The sequence below is a fragment of the Paramisgurnus dabryanus genome, chromosome 19 (assembly GCF_030506205.2).
Source record: "Paramisgurnus dabryanus chromosome 19, PD_genome_1.1, whole genome shotgun sequence".
NCBI lineage: Eukaryota > Metazoa > Chordata > Actinopteri > Cypriniformes > Cobitidae > Paramisgurnus > Paramisgurnus dabryanus.
In genome coordinates this window covers 5998160-6019604 of record NC_133355.1, presented here as the reverse complement: position 1 = coordinate 6019604, position 21445 = coordinate 5998160, and the positions used below count along the sequence as shown (strand labels likewise).

At 37.9% G+C, this 21445-nt stretch overlaps 1 protein-coding gene across 1 annotated transcript; it reads left to right on the top strand.

The window, feature by feature from the left end:
- The first annotated feature begins 694 nt into the window (after positions 1-694).
- Positions 695-21149, top strand: LOC135775856 (cell adhesion molecule CEACAM5). The gene is made up of 9 exons (XM_065286407.2): positions 695-1167; positions 1523-1861; positions 3443-3718; positions 6641-6904; positions 10106-10387; positions 12998-13252; positions 13644-13761; positions 18149-18196; positions 18868-21149. Exons 1-8 carry the CDS (start codon positions 975-977, stop codon positions 18165-18167), a joined length of 1746 nt encoding a protein of 581 aa, XP_065142479.1. The 5' UTR covers positions 695-974; the 3' UTR covers positions 18168-18196; positions 18868-21149.
- The last annotated feature ends 296 nt before the right edge of the window (positions 21150-21445 follow it).

Here is a 21445-nt window from a genome sequence, read left to right as displayed (position 1 = left end):
AAAATAATGTTTGGTTGTCAAGATTTTTGTCTGTATCTTTGATAACCACCAGACTTTAAAGCAGGCCAATAAATGTTTATTTACATATTTTCTGTCCCTAAAGGGGAGATGACTCATTTGAGGCTTGTATGTACCAGCAGGTAAGAAAACATGTCAAAACAAGTCAATGTGCTCGATTCACATAGGTAACACATCTGGCTGGCTATTAACTAGGGGTAAACGTACATTAAAACTATACATATGGGGGAAAATGTTATCTTCAGGTCATTGTTTGTGGGGATTGTTTGAATAGACTCCAACTGACAGCTGCATTGTTCTGCTTAAGGACTGTGAGAAGTGCAAACATTTATCCCCTAAATCCCCATACATTTCAGTTATCTGTGTCCATATCAGGTGATTTTGAAAAGCTAAGCAAGCCACAACTATTTATGAGAACATCAATTTTGTAAAAAGTAGTAGCTACAAATCCCCTTTGTCCAATATTGAATAGAAAGATTTAAATATTGTTTGTGATGTTTGTTACAGAAAAATAATCATCCTTTGATTTTCAACTAGACAAATTAACATATGTTTTTTATGTATTTAATTGTAATTATTTAAGCTTATAGCATCTTTACTTTTTAACACTAGGAGTCAGTAGAAGCCAAAAAAAGACTACAGGACCGGTTAATGCCCACATCACTGTGAACCCCGTCGACTTGTCACTAAACCGATACCCCTTATTCACAATGATGGCTATTGCAATCGACCTCTACGCAATTTACAATCGATAAAAGTTATAATATTGCATCTGATGTATTGTTTTATCAGTCTTGTTAATCTCTCGATTCTGCAAACGTCTTTCATTATTTGTTTGAATGTCACTTTTTATTATGCTAAGCATAAATGTGCGCATTTTAATGTCTCTGCATTTGGCGCTGTGTTGATGAACGCACGTCTACGGATGCGGGTCCGATACCAGACCACCCGGGGGCATGACGTCACGGACAGGTTGTGATCTGGGCGGGGTAAGATGGTGCTGGTTGGGTGTGTCCGGGTTAAGTTTGTCAAGTTCTTACACCGTATGTTCACACCATTCTTTTCTGTCGCTGCGGGAATTTACATCTCTCCCAATGGATCGCTATCAATCGCTATTACGGCTGCATTTGCTATTTTTGGCCATTTTTGGTAAGTTACCAAACACATCATTCCATAGGGAAATTAGTTGATGGATTTCATTGGTTAGGCTACATGAATTATAATTGTATTTTTTATAACGACTTAAGTTTCCATTTGAAGCATTCGTCTTAATGGATAACTTTTGATTTAATGGTTATAATAGATAATTGGTTTTAATGAAAACTATAATAATGGTCTATTTACTGTTAACGTGTTGGGTATTGGTGAGGTGTGGTGGATGGGACCAATATACACACGGAGTTTCTATTATATTTTCTCAACGTTAACATATATGCAATTATGCATCATGTTTATCGTCTGTTTGTGTTCTTATGTCCACCTGTGCTTTATTTCATTCCCATAGGATGCTGTTGTGATGGCAACATGCTACTGAGCACTACAGCAAACGGGGTTGTTGGTAAAAACGTGACCTTTCCAACCACTATCACCTCGCCATCGTCTTTTTTAACCATAACGTGGAGCTTTGATGTCAAGGGGAAAATTACACCGATTATCACGGTCGCCCCGACAAAGAACGCGGAAACCATCGATCCACAATACGTGAACCGGATCGCGTATAATAAATCGACGTGCGCGCTCCAGATCAAAAATCTGGTGATGGCGGATGCAGGGGATTATATTCTAGCTGTGGTCAATGACGAGGTTAAATCAGTATCTGAACAGATCTCTCTCGAGGTTTTGGGTAAGTGCCTTTACCTTTTTACAACTTAAAAACTTGGGGGTTGGAACTAGGTTGTGGGTTCGAATCCCTCACAGACAAACTGAAAGTGGTGACCCAAAGAGACTTACAGTGAATATACAGTAATTTTAGAAATTGAGCTACACAACTGGGGTTGTAGTTTGAGTTTGAGTTTTAGCAAAGATAGCATTAGTTTGTTGGAAGGAAAGTTTATAACCAACAGTTTTTAAGAGGTTGCTACACAAAAAAATCCAGGGGCGTTGGCCTACCTTCGGATGGAGGGTGTGGATAACCCCCACCTAATAATTAAAATAATAAAAAACCTATGTACAGTTAACCCCTCACCGTTTATACCAAATCTACGCTTTTGGTTAAATCATCAACCAGCATTTCTCCAAGAGCTTTGCATTAACAATAGTTTGATTCCCAGCAAAGACACACAATCTTGAATGCATTATAAGTTGTTTTGGATAAAGCGTCTGCTAAATGTGTACATTTAAATTTACTCAGTCTGATGTATTGAACAGTGCTGTATTCAAGCTACTGTACAGTAGTTGTAAAAGTTTTATTTGTTAATCTGAAGTGTTGGCTTTACATTGCATTAGTCAAAAGCACAAGAATGGTCCAAGATTTCAAGATGATTCATTTGTAGATATTTTGTATTGAAGCCGATGGGTTCAATTAAATTAACCCATAACAATAAAAACAACCCAGAATTTTTCAAACATAGGTTAAATTGGGTTGGGTTTGTCCTTTTTTGACCCAATGCTGGGTCAGAATATCTTTGCTCATCCAATTCAATGCTCAATCTTCTGTTCTGTCGTTTCCATCAGATTTTTTTTCAACCAGGAAGATTAAAAGTCAGAAAATTATTTAACTCTATAAGTTAAACATTTAATTTGCCACTTAAAACTCATTTCCATGTTAAAGCCCCTGTCCCCCCAAAAAAAGGGTGGGGCAGGTTTAGGGAGCGGCACGTGCTGTGGGTTTAAGAGGATGGATGGATGACACGGTTGAATCCACCTTAGTAGATAGTTAGTGATGATGAGTAATTTTAGATGACTGAGTAAAACTTAAATATAATCTAATGGGAGTTTCTTTCTGTAAGGGGCGGTTTCCCGGAGAGGGATTAGACTAGTCCTAGACTAAAATAAATGTAATAGCTGTCCAACTGAAAACATATTTTAAAATACATCAGTGCCCTTCGTTTTGCCTCAAAATGCACACAAGTAATGTTTTAAAGCTGGTTATATTTCCTAATTAAACTAAAGCCAAGTCCTGGTTTAAGATAATCCCTGTTCGGGAGAGATTAGATAATTTCTAATTGATTATCCATGCAACATGCAATCTACTTGACTCATGCATTATATGACATAAGCGTATCATGCTGGTGCACTTTAAGGGGTTAATACTCAGTAGGTTGCAGGTTAATTCCCACAAGGTCCAAAACATGAGCCATTAGCATCGTCCCCTTGACTATTCTGATTGGATAATGCTTAGGAAAGTGGTCCAATGAGCAAAAAATAAATTATGAATGAACATAAGTTTTAAAGTAGTCACAATCCAAGGTTTTCTTCTCCCCAGAGCCCGTAACTGATGTCAAGATTACGTCCAATCTTCCTGATGCTGTCGAATTCAACAGCACCATGGTTCTCACATGCACTGCCAAAGGCTCTTACACTTACAAATGGATAAACGGTTCGGGTTCCTTGGTGGCAGATGGCACGCACGTCACAGTCGTTAAAAACGTACTGACGGTTACCGGAGTTTACCGTACGGATCTGGTTGGACCGATCTACTGCATAGCGGAAAATGCATTGGAGTCCGGGAAAAGTGCTCCTTTCAATATGACTGTCAGTTGTAAGTATCCTCAAATACACACATTTACATTTATTTATGTTTTAAACCTGTATGCTGCTGTTGTACAATAACATGTTTTTAAAAGAGAAACTGTGGATGGATTAGCAATAGACATTGTTTGTCTGCTCTTATGCATGCACCTCTGCACATAAAAATGCACTTTTACGATCTGTTAATTCTAAACTTGCAATAAAGTTTATGTATTAAACAACACCGCTTTGAAGAACCCTGCAGCGGCACCGTTTACAGTCTAGGTCCCTGCAGATGGTGGACACTAGAAAGCAAACATGACAGCGGTGGTTAAAGTCACCGTCTAGTTCAGACAGGTTCGGCTGCAGGTGCAGGAAAGAATGCGAGCTGAGATTAGATAAAATATGGTGACTGCGCCTGTGAACACTATACAGGAAGAGGGTAATGTCTTAAAATAGTGTGCGTTTGTGGGTGTGCATGTTTACATTACCACCTGAACCTTTCTGTAGGCTCTATTGCAAGTGCATGGTTGAGGCATGCAGTACGTACATTTATCCTAAATGTAACCTTGACTCTAAGCTTAAACGTTAAAGGGACACTCCACTTTTTAAAAATATGCTAATTTTCCAGCTCCCCTAGTGTTAAACATTAGATTTTTACCGTTTTGGAATCCATTCAGCTGATGTCCGGGTCTGGCCGTACCACTTTTAGCATAGCTTAGCATAATCTATTGAATCTGATTAGACCATTAGCATTGCGTTAAAAATAACCAAAGAGTTTCAATATTTTTACTATTTAAAATTTGACTCTTCTGTAGTGACATTGTGTACTAAGACCGACAAAAAAATAAAAGTTGTGATTTTCTAGGCAGATATGGCTAGGACTATATTCTCATTTTGGCGTAATAATCAAGGACTTTGCTGCCGTAACTTGGATGCAGCAGGCGCAATGATATTACGCAGCAGCCGAAAATAGTTCCCTTAGTAACTTTAAGTGGCAGAGGACTATTTCGGGCACTGCTTAATATCAAGCTTATATTAAAGTGATACTTTAGCCAAATATCAAAAATAACCCTATGATTTACTCACCCTCAAGCAATCTGAGATACATGTCCATCATTTTTCAGACGTTATTTTAGTAAAGTTCCTTGCTTTTTCAAGCTCGTAATGGTAGAAAACGAGGATCAGAGAACAACTTTAGAATTTAAAGCCCAAAAATGTGCATTCATCCTTCATAGAAGTAATACACAATGGGTTAATAAGGTCTTCTGAGGGTAATTTGTAGGAAAAATATCCATATTTTACACTTTATAATAACTAGCTTCCTATCTTAGTCTCACGCGATATGAATATCGCATCGACTACTTGCATATTAACCCTTTGGAGCCATGTGGATTACATCTTTGAAGGATGAATGCACATTGTGAGAGTTGAAAGTCAGAAGTTGTTTCCTGATTCCTGTTTTCTACCATTATAAATCTTGGGAGAGCAAGACATTTACTAAAATAACTCCAAATGTGTTCGTCTGAAAGATGATGGATGTGTATCTCGGATTGCTTGAGGGTGAGTAAATGATGGGGTAATTTTGATATTTGGCTGGAGTATCCCTTTAACTCTTTTGGAGCTGTAACAAAATCAAGTGGTTCTCATGAACAAGCACGCTCTCAAAAATAAAGCTACCAAACTGGGACATTACCATTTCGAAAAGTACACATTTGTACCTAAAATGGTACCTTAATGGTACATATTAGGACCTTTTTAAAGGGTGCTGTCCCTGTGAAAGCTTTTGTGTCTTTTAGATACATCCTACTGTAAATAAAACATTTGCATAATCTTGATAAAATGGAGGATATATTTGATAAAAAATAGTGCATTGGAATTTAGAGTTCCTGCAACCAGATTCCTGTGTATTTCTTGTTGTTCTTGTTTTTTAAAGTGAAAGAAAAACTTTTTAGCATTTCCAACGAAAGCAGGCAGGTAGTGTGTTATAATGACGTTATAACAGACAGTTAAAGGAAAACACCACCTTTTTTCAATATTTTACTATGTTCTTACTTCAACTTAGACGAATTAATACATCCCTATCTTTTTTCAATGCGTGCGCTTAATCTTTGTAAAGCGTGTTGTGAATGTGTTAGCATTTAGCCTAGCCCCATTCATTCATTAGGATCCAAACAGGGATGAATTTAAAAGCCACCAAACACTTCCATGTTTTCCCTATTTAAAGACTGTTGCATGAGTAAGTATGGTGGGACAAAATAAAACTTTTGTTTGGAGCCATAAAAAAGATTTGGGCTAGGTTAAATGCTATACATTCAAGAAGAGCTGTATAAAGATTAAAAGTGCACGCATTGAAAAAAGATAAGTATGTATCAATAAATCTAAATTGAGGTAAGAACATAGTAAAATATTGAAAAACAGTGGTGTTTTCCTTTAAGAGTTGCTCAAATGCCGTATCCATCGCTGGTGTTGTGTTATTAGATCAGTGCTGGTATTGGTTGTAAAAAGTGACATGATGTTTTCATGCCCTCTAAATCAAATTGCCTACTTTAGCATGTCTGTAATGTTGGCAAAACATGAATCATCTTTTTAGATTTCAAGTGCCAAACATTTAGTTTGTGTCAGCCGAAAGTATGCTTTATGGCAGTGGTTTTCAATCTTGTCCCATGGGACCCACTGCTCTGCATACTTAATACTGTATGACTCCCTTAAATGACACACCCAGTTCTGTTCATGGATCTCTCACTTAATGATCTGAATCAGGTGTGTTAGATAAGGGAGACATGCAAAATGTGCAGATCAGTGTGTCCCCTGGAAACAATTTAAAAATGGGACAACATGTCTTACATTCGAATGTTAACCGAGCTTAATGATTATAAGGAAGTCTGGATGGTGTCTGAATATCAATAAATAGCAATCTCCTCTTAACATCATCTTTCTTCCCCGCATCCAGATGGTCCTGAAAACATCGCTTTGTCTCAGACTCCAACCGATACTTTCCTAAAGAAAGGCTCCAATATAACATTTGCGTGTTCGGCCAAGTCTGACCCTCCTGCCCAGCTTCAGCTGATGTTCAATGGGGCGGAGATCTCCAAGCAGGCCAGCACGACTATCACCAATTTAGAAGAAAAACACAATGGCAACTACACCTGCGTGGCTTCCAATCCGAAGACATTGCGCTATATTGCGTCGCAGGTCTATACGATAACTGTTGTGGGTGAGTTGGATGCTTAATGTCTTTGTGCTCAATACAATAGGTTTCAGGTCTTATAAGAGACCCTGGACCACAAAACCAGTCATAAGTTGCATGAGTATATTTGTAGCAAAAGCCAAAAATACATTGTATGGGTCAAAATTATTGATTTTTTATGGAAAAATCATTAGGACAGTGGTCTCCAACATGGTGCCCACGGGCACAAGGCTGCCCACCAGAGCACATTTTATTAATAGCCTAAATTTGAATATTTATTTGTTACATATTTTTATATTAGCTTGGCTTCTTATATATAAGACTATATAAAAAAGTAGCCCTCCAGATTGTTTTATCCATTGTGGTAGCTAGGGATGCACGATATTTCAGCCGACATATCGTTATCGGCCGATAACTGCTTATTTTTAATATTATCGGTTATCGGTCTGATAGCAAAATTAGGCCGATAAATGATGGATTATTTCGGTTTGTTGAACCACTTCACTTGCTCATTGCTGGCCATGTGGAGTTTTGATTGGTGCTTTCTGTGACATAGCACGAAGATGACATGTGTTGCGGGCTCAAGAAGAGTATGCTAGTCTAGCGCAAAGACAAGATGTCCGCGGTCTGGGAGTTTTTCATTGTGAAATTTATATGAATATTTATCGGCCTATATATATCCGTTATCGGCCGCCAAATATAAAGAGTTATCGGTATCGGCCAAAATTTCCATATCGGTGCATCCCTAGTGGTAGCCCTTGGTCAAAAAAGGTTGGAGACCCCTGCATAAGGATATTAAGTAAAGATCATGTTTCATGAAGATATTTTGTAAATTTCCTACCGTAGATATTTAAAAATGTATTATAATTAGTAAAATGTGTTGCTAAGGACTTCATTTGGATGACTTTAAAGAGATTATCTCAAATTTTTCAATAGTTGTATCTCGGCCAAATATTGTCCTATCATAAACAGACCATACATCAATAGAGATCTTATTATCAGTTTACAGATTATGTTTAAACCTCAATTTAAAAAAAAATTGGTTTTATGGTCCAGGGTCACCTGTGCTGTAAGTTTTACAAGGTGTGTATAGTAAAGTATGCAAAATTCAAAATCTAAAGAACCTGGTATGTAAAATCATGAAAATTTTTCTAAACACATTATTAATGTTAGAAATGTATTGCTGATTGGCCCAAAATGGTGACTCGATTACGCATTAAACTAGAGCCACTGCTCATGGCCCCGCCCCTAACACAATCGCGAGCATCTGGCTGTTTCTCAATTCTAAGAACGCAAAGAACGGACTCGCGTTCTCGTGGAGACTGGTCTTGCCAGGCGACCTTGGAAGAACGAACTCAGAAGGTCGCGAGAACACAGAACGCACTTGTGAGAATTGAGATGTGTGTGTGTGATCTTCCTGTTGGTCACGTGACCTCCCCAGATTTCAGCGCGCAAGTATGCACTCGATGCATCCTCGATATCAAGAACACATCTGGCTATTTTCAGGCATCTTCTGTACTTGCGTTCTTAAGAATTGGAATTGAACGTCGCCGGTTAATGATGACGTAGAGCGAGGACACAAGGACGCAAGATCGCTGAAGAACGCATATTGAGAAACAGCCTTTATTCAGGTTGTAGCGATATTAGAAAGTTAAGAGAGAAGGCTTTCCGTGAGTGGGCGTGGTTTCAGCACGCCAGTGGACACGCCCCCACCGCTTGAGGCCATAGAATGCAGCCTATTTCTTCAAGATTTTGATAACAAAATTTGGTTTGGTGGTTAATAATACATTTTTCTGTGGTGTGACAAACTTCAAACACATTTAATATCTGACTTTTAGGGAACCATAAGCAAGAATAAAACTTAATGGAGGGTTGTGAGGGGTCCTTACTAACCACCTTTTAGGAACCTTTATTTTTATGAATGTAGATAAGTAGAGACATCCGTTGAGATCTTTTGATTACCAGTGAAGCAGTACAGAGATAGACACGCTCGGCCATGGTTTCTTCATCGCCAAGGGCAAAGATAAGGATTAAAAAAGTATATCATAACACTCGAGGTTTATCTTCCACAACCGAACGAAACTGAAAACTAAAAGAGACTTGATTTCTTAAAAAGAAATGTTCTTAAAATGATCCCGTATGTGTGTATCCATTATTCAAAATGGTTTCCTGTTATAAGAAGACTGTTGAACAGAAACCTGTTTCTCTGCTTTGCTCTCAGGTTTGTTACTGCTGTGGCAGTTGGTAGACATTTCATGCATGTTGTGCTAAGTTTTTTAAAAACCTGTGGTCTCAGGCTGTGTGGCTTTGTCCTCCCCTGAGGTATTATTATTTTTGCGGTGTGCAAAACCGACACGTTGAAGAAAGATTCAAAGTCACGCTCGTGTTGGGAAGGTATATGTTTCACTTCTTGAAATGCAGACTTTTGCTTTGATTGATCCTTCTGTGCTGGGTGGAAGGTCTGTACGGCTAAAGTATGTCTTAAACTGTAATGCATTTTCGTGTCATTGATTTTGTATGAATTTTTAATGCAAAACCATTCATGCAAAAACGCCCTAACGGCTTTAATGAAAATATAAAGAGTTATCTCGGGGTAGAAATGCTTTTCATTCAAAAGCAACAGAGCCGAAGGCGACTTGAGTTTGTCTGGACATAAATTCTGTGAATTATTTTTGCGACAGTTTCGTTGCATCATGCATGAAACTCAAAACGCAGGCGATGAGAAGGAAGGTGTGCATGTCGACAGCTTTACAGGTATTCGGTGAATGCGGCTTAATAGGAACAGTTTGAACTCTGATTCATGCCGGTGCATTCCACAGTAATGATGTCTGTACAAATAACAGACCGAAAGAGACTCTGCGGTGAGTGAAGTTGTGAGCGATGAGAGATTATCGCCGTGGTCTCGCATTGCCAGACTTTTGACGATCGACATGAAGTCTGGTTCACTCTGCAGCTTAAACTCGAACATGCAGAAACAAGCAATGAAGGACCTCAAAAGATTACACAAATTGGATGTCATAGACATGAAAATCTTTGTGAATTAGTTCATACACTTGTGTAAGGTCAAACTCGTTTCCATGCATCAATTTTAATCCGTAATATGAGCCAAAACTTGACATTTTGTTTGCAATATGAGTGCCATTTCAAAATTAACCTCACCAGAGGATATTACAATGTGCTGTCATCATTGCTTAAATGATTATGTGTCTTCTTTTTTTGTTTCGGTAGAGCCGATTAGTGGAGTAACTATCAGTATCAACCCCACCACACCTCTCATCGCCGGTAACAGCACGGTCAACCTCACCTGCACGGCGGCTGCTGGCAAAGCTGACAGCGTGGAGTGGTATAAGGATGAAAAACCTGTGGTTCCTGACAGTAATGTCATTCTCTCATCAGACAAGCGATATTTAACCGTTCTTAAAGTTCGTAAATCAGATGCTGGTGAATACAAGTGCAAGCTGACAAACAAAGTGAACAGCGACACGGGCAAATATAAGCTGGTGGTCAACTGTAAGTGTCTAAGAGAGTTATGTTTATTTTCCACATGTGCTGCACTTAACAATATGCTTCCACCATTTTGGAAATGCAATGTTTGTTTGTTTGATGTTTTCTTCAGCTGATACTTTGCATACTGCAATTATAAAGATTATTGCGACATTCAAGTAAATTTTATTATCTGCATACCATATTATTAATGAAATAGTTCACCCCAGATTAAACATTTGCCCATAGTTTGCTCATTATACAAACTTAAGCTGCATGGACACCGCCAGCGGCTAGCAATGGTGGAGCAATGCAATCTTATTTATTTCAAGGAAAGCATGATGATTTATGGCGACAGGAAGTGGGTGTGTCCATTTACATAACAAAATTGAGAACAGTTCAACTTTATACAAAAGTCGAGTGACTTGGCATTTTCCGGCCACACCAGCAATAGAGACCATTAGTGACAGGAAATGGGCGTGTCCAGTTACACAACAAAGTTGAGAATAGTTCAACTTTATGCAAATGATGAGTGACTTTATGTAAATGACCAGTGACTTTATGCAAATGATGAGTGACTTTATGCAAATGATGAGTGACTTTATGCAAATGACCAGTGACTTTATGCAAATGATGAGTGATTTTATGCAAATGATGAGTGACTTTATGCAAATGATGTAACGCCTCCAAACAAACTCATTTAAAGAGACTAGCAACACATAGCGATGATGTTACTTAAGCGAAAAATTTGCATGGCGTGAAGTTAAATCCTGCGAGTAATCTAGAGCGAGGAACGTGATGCTTTGCGTTTGGTGTGTACACAGCATTGGTGGTGTGCACGCACGGTTATGCTACATACACACCAGAAGTGAATTCAACTATTTACGCAAATAGTTTACATACAAAGTCAATGCCAATTCATGTGGGGCGATGCGAAAGACGCAAATTGGGTGGCCAATTGCTGCGAATATGCAATATTTTCACTTCAAACGTGTTTTCCGCGCAAGTTAAAAAATATTCAACTCAAGCAGTGAATTCGCATGATGTGAAGTTAAATCCTGCGAGTAATCTAGAGCGTGGAACGCGATGCTTTGCGTTTGGTGTGTATACAGCATTGGTGGTGTGCACGCACGGTTATGCTACATACACACCAGAAGTGAAATTCAACTGTTTACACAAATAGCTTACATACAAAGTCAATGCAAATTCGTTACGGGTGATGCGAAAGACGCAAATTGGGTGACCAATTGCTGCGAATATGCAATATTTTCACTTCAAACGTGTCTTCCGCGGAAGTTGAAAATATTCAACTCGAGCGGAAAATTTGCATGATGTGAAGTTAAATCCTGCGAGTAATCTAGAGCGAGGAATGTGATGCTTTGCGTTTGGTGTGTACATAGCATTGACGTGTGCACGCACGGTTATGCTGCGTGCACACCAGAAGCGAATTCAACTATTTGCGAAAGTAACTAACATACAAAGTGAATGCGAAGATGCAAATTTGTGTGGAGCGATTTGAAAGATGCAAATTGGGTGGGCAATTGGCACAAATACGCGATATTCACTTCAAACGTTTCTTCTGCGCAAGTTGAAAATATTAAACTCAAGCGTAAAATGCGCATGGCGTGAAGTTAAATCCTGCGATTAATCTACAGCGAGGTATGCGATGCTTTGCGTTTGGTGTGAACACAGCATTGGCGGTGTGCACGCACAGTTATGCTGCGTACACACCAGAAGTTAATTTAACTATTTACGCAAGTAGCTTACAAACAAAGTCAATGCGAAGGTGCATATTCATGTGGGGCGATGGGAAAGACGCGAATTGGGTGGGCGATTGCCGCTAATATGCGATATTCACTTCAATCGTTTCTTCTGCGCAAAATGAAAATATTCAACTCGCGCATAAAATTCGCATGGCGTGAAGTTAAATCTTGTAAGTAACCTAGAGTGAGGAATGCGATGCTTTGCGTTTAGTTTGTACACTGCATTAGAGTTAAATGTGACTTATCGATCGCTAAATATGCTCAAAATATTCACAAATATGTTGTTTAGCTGAAAAAACATATATTAGCCTACCAACATTGGATAGGGTTCAAACAATTATCCACTATTCAGTGTCTTTACAAACCAGGATATTATGTAACATAACGCCAATTCGGCTGAAGAAAGAAAGTCATGTACACCTAGGATGGCTCAAGGGCAAGGAAAATATTTGTTAATTTTTAATCTGGGATGAACTATTCCTTTACTGTGTTTACATTTTTAGCTTTAACCTTGATCTGAAAGTTATTAGCTTAAGATATTGTGCCCAATTTCCACTTTCTTCCATTCACTCTGATCCAAAATTCAGCATCTCTTCAACATCTTTGTAAGTTAAATATCAGCTGTGTTCTCATTACCAGGGATTTCCTCACCATGTGTACTACTGTATTTCACTTTCATTGAGGACAAAAAAAACACTAGATGCTTGAAACTAACAGTGCCGTCACCTCTTTTGTTATCTTGTCTAAACGTTGGCCTCTTTTATTTGCAAATGGAGTTGGTTACCATTCTGAATGTATTGTTACGGCTGGTTTGTTTGCGTTACTGTAATGTAAATATTGACTCTCTGACGGGACTTGATCTCTCTGCTGTCAGATGGTCCAGAGAACGTGAAGGTGGATGGAAAGCACAACGTGAAGTTTGATGAGGCCACCGAGATGTCCTGTAATGCCGAATCTGTTCCTCCCAGCACTTACACATGGAAACTCAATGAGACGGTCATGAACATCAGCTTGGGGAGGTACAACATCTCCAAGGCCAGTATGAGTGACAGCGGCACGTATACCTGTGTAGCTCGTAATCCCCTTACCGGACTGACCCTCAACACCACGCATAAACTCACAGTGACAGGTAAACACTAACAAAACAAAACATTTTTAACTGGTTTGTAACAACATGAGTAAATGATGATTTTGGGGTAAACTGTTGGGAATGGCACTGGCGACACCAAGGTGGTGGGATCAAAGACTAGGCTATATGTATAATGTTTAGCCTAAATGCACTGAAAGGTACCTTGGATAAAAGTGTTTGCTAAATGTAAACTAATTTACATATTCATCCAGGGTAGTGAATATGTTTCCATATTGATGTATTCAGTTTACAGTATACATTTGGCAGGTGCTTTTATCCAAAGTGTCCTCAAGGTGTGTTACCTGGTAATCAAACCCATGACCTTTTGTAGTATATGTAGTGAAAGTGCCCTTAGATCTATATAGTAAAGTAAATATTTCCTGTTTGGCAGAGCTCGGTGTCTCAACTGATGGACTTTCAGGGGGAGCCATCGCTGGTATCGTGATCGGTGTGCTCTTGGCTGCTGCTATCATCGGTTGTATTTGTTGTTGCAGGAAAAAACCAACAGAGTGAGTCCAAACAACCTTTCACTTCACTGCTGTGGTTTAAAGCAATCGATTTCTGCTTTTGTTTGTACGGGTGTGATTCGTCACAGGAGCAGTCAGGGAATGTTCAGGGTTCAATACGAGTTAGACATTCGTGGCATAGTGTCGACAGAAAACTCACTTTGACCTCTTGGTTTTAAAGACAGAATACGTACAGTATGTTGAAATGTGAAACTCATATTTTTGCAAAACCGCTGGCTTGAATTGTTCAGTAAAAATCTGCTTTTTGATCTACGAAATTTTGAGGTGGAACTACATTGTAAAAAGTTTTTAGCTGCCTTAAATGTTTAAGTTATAGCAATCAAATTGCTTAAAGGAAAACACCACCGTTTTTCAATATTTTACTATGTTTTTACCTCAACTTAGATAAATTAATAAATCAATATATTTTTTCAATGCGTGCACTTTTATTTTTTGTACAGCGCTACTTGAAAGTGTTAGCATTTAGCCTAGCCCTATTCATTCCTTAGGATCCAAACAAAAGTGTTATTTCGTGCCACCATACTTACTTGTGTAACTACTCATTTAACTAGGAAATAAATAGGAAAAACATGGAAGTATTTGGTGGCTTCCAAATTCATCCCTGTTTGGATCCTAAGGAACGAATGGGGCTAGGCTAAATGCTAACACAGTTCACAACACGCTTTACAAAGATTAAGTGCACGCATTGAAAAAAGATAGGGATGTATTAATGTGTCTAAGTTGAGGTGAGAACATAGAAAAATATTGAAAAACGGTGATGTTTTCCTTTAACTTAATCAGATAATGTAGTCGAAATTTAAAGAAGAACCTACAAGGCCGGACAGTTTAACTACAGTATTTAAGGCAGTTAAAATATTTTCACAGTGGAAGGTTTTGTTTTGTGTCTCATTTTTGTAGGGATGCACCGATACCACTTTTTTGGAATACGAGTACGAGTACGAGTACGAGTACTTGCATTTCGGTACTTGCCGATATCGAGTACTTAATAAAAAAACATGATTTAAATTTACAGGTAACAGCTTTAGTCAAATAATTTAACAAAAAAACAAAGGACTAGTTTTCCAGTTTGTTGTAAACTCTGCCTCTTTAGGCAACACAAGAGGCATTAACCCCTTACACGCCGCTCAAACATAGACATTTCTCAGACCGTGGTATCGATTCCAGGTATCGGGGGACTTTTAACGAGTATGAGTACTTTAGAAAATATGGTATCGAGGCCGATACCCGATACCAGTATCGGTATCGGTGCATCCCTACATTTTGGTATCCCTACACATATTCAACATTTTACTCATGCCCATGATATTAATGCAAACATGTATTGTATCAGACTAAAGTAGTTTTATGCCAACACGTATATTATGGGTGGTTTCCCAGACAGGGTTTAGGTTAATCCAGGATTAGGCCTTATTAATAGGCATCTTATGTTAATAAAATGTGTTAAAATTAAACAGGATAAGTTGTTTTTGAATTTAAGCAGCTCAAACCTGCATTTTAGTCTGGGACTAGGATAAGCCCTGTCCGGGAAACAGCCCCAATGTGTTTATTCTTCATTTAAGTTCCACTTAATATTCCTAGTTCTGTATTACACATGCAAATAATTTTTTCATTTCACGTTTTGACCTCAAGTATGTGCATGAGTGACCTAGTTCATGACATAACATTTCCAATCACTGCACCTTTACACAGCCCATATAAATATCAGAGGATATGATGCACAACTTCCTGATTTCATTTCTCTGACTGTGATTCACTATTATGGGGTGTGGACCGCAACACAAAGTAAAGCCTGGAAACGTTGCTTGATCTTTCGTAACGCCACTGCTTTAGGATTGTGTCATAGTAGCGATATTGTTCAGTCTTGTCTGTGAATTGCAAAATTTTACAATTCCAAAAATAAATGTATTTTTGTCTTGATTTCCAAAATAAATATCTTAAAATGTTTAACTCTTAATTTACTTAATAATTAACTTAAGAAGCAAAATAACGCAATGTATTAAGTCTTGTTATTAGAAAAAGAGAGTTTATTTTAGAGTTTATGCTTGTAAAACTAGTAAATATAGCAGCCAGTGGTGTAAAAAAAATTTACTTTCATTTTTTTAATTATGTTGAAACTAATTAGATCAATTTCTTTATTTAAGAATATTTATTTATTCCTGTAAATGACTCATCTAACCCTTCTTTATATGATAATATTTCACACTGTTCCTTTAAGAATGCTTTCTGTCTAAGATATTTTAGTGGTTTTGATCATTAAGTGATTTAGAGTACTTCGCATCTTGTCCAGTTTCTTCTTCTTCCCTCCAACTCTTTACCGCCAAACTCTCAAAGTGGTCGGGTCTGTTTGCCAAACCCGGTTAGTCCACACCCCATCCATCTACACCCCTCACTGAATACAAGTGACAGGATGGATTTTCTACCAGAGTAACAGAGACAAACAAACTAAAGCAAAAACTGTAAGGACAGAATATTCTGTACATTTAATTTGAAAAAAAGGTTGACATACTGTACTTAAGTATTGTAAGGGTTTGTCTTGTTTACATGCAGGCGGTCCATGAGATAACAATACTTTCATAAGAATTTAAATACAGAAGATTGCGTTTAAGCTCTTTATAAAGGGCTTCAGTAGTTGTCTTTGTTTTTCTGCTAATTCAATATTAGAAAAGTACAGGAAATACTGGAAATGCAAAATAAAGCTTTAAGGCAGAGCTTATGTAAATGCACAGCCCATCTGTTTAGTCTAACATAGAGATGTGTTTATTTGATAGGAAACTAGTGTGGCTTGCACAGTTACCTTTAACACACTCACAGAAATGCAAACACACTACATGCAAATCATCAGTTATAGGTGTGTCATATTAATGACCTCATTTATTCCACACAAGTAGTCATCGCATTTCCTTTCCTTAGATTTAAGATACATCCGGAGATTGTTTTGTTTTTTTTGATTGTCGAAAAGCAACATTTTAAATTAAAAAGTCTTTCTAGCAAACATTATCAGATCTTCTACTGTACGTTTCCAGATAAGAGTTGTAAGTGGAGTTGTACACCTGTGATGCATCCTGGGATTGAAGCCCAACTCTCCTTCATTTGTTTTTTGATGTCTGTCAAAGATAACATTTTGCTTCACTTCCTCTTATGCAATTGTTTGGATCTAAATTATTAGTTATTGAATTTGTACTGCATGTTTTTGAAGTGTATAAATTAGTTTGTGGTCGAACAAATGAAGGCACAAATTTCATATATTTTGGTTTTGAGAACTATTGATATACTTTAAACTACAACAGCTAGATAGTAGATGTTGAAAACAATTTTGTTTATCAAAAGTGCCACCTGTTAATACATTTTATTATGAAATCAAAAATGACATAGATTAAATATAATCATACACATTATCCTCTATATAATTATATTTTTGATAATTATTTAACTTTGTACTTTAAAGAACGAATCAAAAGTAGAATTAATGCTGAGATCTTTCGGGAATATTGTTGGAATGTTGGTCGTGTTCGCACACGTCTTCGTCTTTCTCACTTTGTCTCACTTTCTTAACCATGTGATGATTTCTGTTGCATGACTGGCTTTGTTGCTTTAGCTTAGGTCTTTCGGTTGTGCATATCAGTGAAATTCTCAGCATTTTACCTATTTGTCATTGCATGTATCGTGCAGAAATGATTGGCGCTACAGCAGAAATTTGGTTTAGAAATGTAATTGTGGTTTGAAACCAAAAAATACAAAGTACAATAAATCATCTTAATTTTATAATTCACAGGATTTACATGCTAGTGCAGCAACAAATGCAAATGATTTTTGGAAGTTTTTGGAAAAGCCAATCCCAGAATACACTGCAATGAATCCCAGAATGCATTGCCAACCGATAAATTGCTTTGTGCCGCAATCCCTTTCTGTCGTTTTGGCTTATGTTATAAATCCAGCATGTTACGATCAGGGCGAGTTAATGCACCGCATCTCATAGTTTGAATGAGTTTGAATCTAACCAAAAACTGACTGTTGTACCCAATGTGTGCTCTGTATTGCTTCAGTATTGCATTGCAAGTGTCAGGTTTCAGTTTGACGCGGCTGCTTTTGTAGGCGGTAAGGTATCTCGCTAGTTTTTGGAACGGAGCCATCGTTCCCATGCTTGCTTCTGGTGACTCCACCTTGTTTTTTCACACACTATGCGTTTGGTCTTATGTGGTTTTTGTGGTTTACACATTCAGTTTTATAATTCATTCATTCATACATGTATTACTTCATGCACAAAATGATCACATCTGTCTTCAGTTTGTTGTGATGTCTCTTCCAATTTCAATAATCACAGATTTTACACTCACTGACTCTGTTGTGTTTTTCTCCAATCTTCTTTTAGCGTCCCATCGCCGTATTAACGCAAGACATGACGGCGTGACGTAACCTGGTAAGTCTGGTGCCATACGGCAGCTGTTTTTCTGTAGTTTAAGTATTTCAATATTTCAAATATATTTAAATTTCATGTTGTTTTCACCCTACCCATGTGCTTTATGGATTTCATAGCCCAGCTGCTCTGTAACCCACATGACATTTCAGCATTTAAAAGCCTGTTTATCAGTTATCTGTTTTGGTTTTGGTAGTGACTCAGCGTGCTGGTTAAGGTCTGACTTCTTTTAACAGAGAAATAATCTTTTGACTTTCTTTTGAATGTACTTTAATCTCACGGACTAACAAAGGAGCGGTTGTACTGCTCGAGAAAACTTGTTTTCACGTCTGTTTATTGGGTGTGGAAAGCTTTCTGCAACAAGAGCCAATTTTACTCTTGGCGTTCAATTATTTAAATGGCAAATGGGGCATGTTACTGGTTTGTGCGTGTTGGGTTGTATTTGATATCATTGATATCAAGATCTAACTTGGTTAGCAGTACAAGCACTGCACACCAAGTCAAAAGTCTTGTATGTAAAGATCTTAAATATGTAGATTTTATGTACGGTGAATCACTTAAATGGCTTTGGCTTGTTAAGAATGTTCAACACTGTAATGTAGACAAAGAGTGGCCAGATTAAAGAAATCCATTCAGGAGAAGAAAACTAGATAACATTTCTTTCTCTTCCCCAGAATCAACCCTTTCTAAGAAGACCAACCCTTCAGCCACCTATCAGTCTTTCATCTGCAAAAATCCCTCTACCAAGGCAACTGGAAAAACTGCCTATACAACACCTACAGGGTTGCCCACTTACAAATCCACAGATGCATGAACGCTTTATAAATATCCCTCTCCGTTTTTCCCGCTCCCTGTGTTACCCTATGACAACTTACCCCAATCTAAACTGATAGAGGATGGAGGGTAAGCAAAGAGACTGTTTACCTCACCGCATTATTCTCAGCCTTATCTACGTTTTTTTTTTTTTGACCTGTTCGCTTCCTTCCCCTGGCTGAAGTGGACACCTTCCTTTTGTTCTTTAAGAAACCCGATCCAGCCTCCATCAACCTCTCAATCCTTCAGCCAAACCCTAAAACAATGGATTGTCCTGGCCTGACATCACAGAGGTCAGATGTAAAAGAGCTCGGCATTGGGTAACGAAATCCTCTCTGAAAAGCGCCGAGGAGTGACGAGACCGCGTCACGTGTTTGAGATCTCGACGCACCAAAACACAGAGATTCGATGACCTGCTCGGCACGCTCGGAAGTCCCTGGGGCAATGAAGACAGCGAGGCCATTGACTTGAAGTCTTGAGTCGCTGACAGGAGGTCATAGAGAAATAATGCATGCCTTGAAGCTCAAACGCATGATTCGAAATTTACGATCGCCGTCCTTCGCTTTCCTCATTAGTTGATTCTTGCATTTTGTAGTAAGCCATACAATCGAATTTGGAGAACGAGACGCGTTCCAACATGCTCGAACTGAGAAGCAGGAAGAAAAAATGCATTTCTGTGGACGCTGACATACCACAGTTGTGCTGCGAAATTGCTACTCTGTCCTTGGGCGTCTCCATAAAGATTCAATCTGCTGTAATCAGGATACTAAAACCGGCCCATTTTAAAAGTCACCTTGACTTGAGCTGTCACACAAAAACATCTGAAGTTAAACACATTCAGTATTTTTGCTAACACTTTTGTTTTGCAGATTGTGTGCCAGTATGTCAGAATTATTATTATTATTATAACTTTTTTCTTCTAAATTGATTTAACTTTCATCCTTTGTTGTGAATGAATACACAAGGCTATTGCAGTGATTTCCTACATACTAGTTTTTGACTAAGACCAAGTAGAAACTGACAGGTTGCTTTGACAGGATGAGCAACCTTATGGCTTACAATAGGCACTACTGGGCGAATGTTTTATCACCTTATAATATAAATGGCCATCCCTACTTTTATATCTATCTACTTTTCCAAGCACACTAACACACATCTATTATGTACACGTGTTTTCCTCTTAGCATTAAAAGACACAAAAGCACAAATGCTGAGCTTTATAACTCCTTGCAAACCTGTAGACGGTTTTATCTCCGTCAGCCTGTGTATGTTTTTAGCGGTCTGTGCTCTTTGCATGGAGAAAGCTGTAATTACACTGAATTAGTGGTTAGTTTTCGCTGGCCACATTGTTCAGATAGACGTCTCTGGGTTGGCCATACTGAACATGATCGTTTTACAGGGATTAGATAAAAACAGATCCCTGCATACTTGCATTAGGTGTTAATGTGAAATATGTTTTACATATAGGCTAGATAGAATTTGAAATATAATTGGACGAGGTCAAATTTCGTTTTTAGAGAAATACTTTTAAATACAGCTTTAAACCAAATTAAGATCATGCACTGGACTTGAAGCGTTTTCGTTGCGAACAGCGTCCGTCATTTGTGAAAATTTTCTCAGGTTGTATACAGGTCGAAATAAACAGTGCAGCCGTGTTATATAATCTCGTTGTTGCTTTTAATGTAATTTATTTTCAAATGTTTCACATGTTATAGAATGTTCAACCTGCCCAATGTTTTGTGTTAACCATTTAAAAAATTTATTAAAGGGAAAGTTCACCCAAAAATGAAAATTTGACCTATTGACTTTCATAGTAGGTGCAACGAATACTATGGAAACAAAGGGTGCTGTCAACTGTGCATACCATCATTTATCAAAATATCTTCTGTTGTATTCAATAGACTAAAGAAACTCATACAGGTTTGTAACAACATGAGGGTGAGTAAAAGATTTTTAAATTTTGGGTGAACTATTCCTTTAAGCCAGTCAAACACACCAAAAAATAAATTCCATGCCACATCACGAGTCACACGAAGAAAATGTTTTTTATTTCTTCAACCAGACATGTTATTGACTTTCTGTTGTAATTGGTTTATTGTATTTTTATTTTGTGTTAAAGAGAGAATTAAATGAAAACAACTTACTCTGGTGTTTTTTCATAATCTTGTTCCATACTTACTTTAGATTGATACGCTCTTTAAAATAAAGATGCTTCGAGGTGCCATAGAGGAACCATTTTTGTCTAAATGGTTCCATGAAGAACCATCTGATGTGTAACCTAAAAGGTTATTTGTAGTAAAAAATCTTTTTAAGATTATACAAATTTAAGAAAGATATGACATCAAGCTTAGGAAGCTTTTAAGCACCTTTATTTTTAAGAGTGTATGAAAATCCAATGCTATCCTATGGCAATTCTTACGTATTTTACAAGGTGGCTAA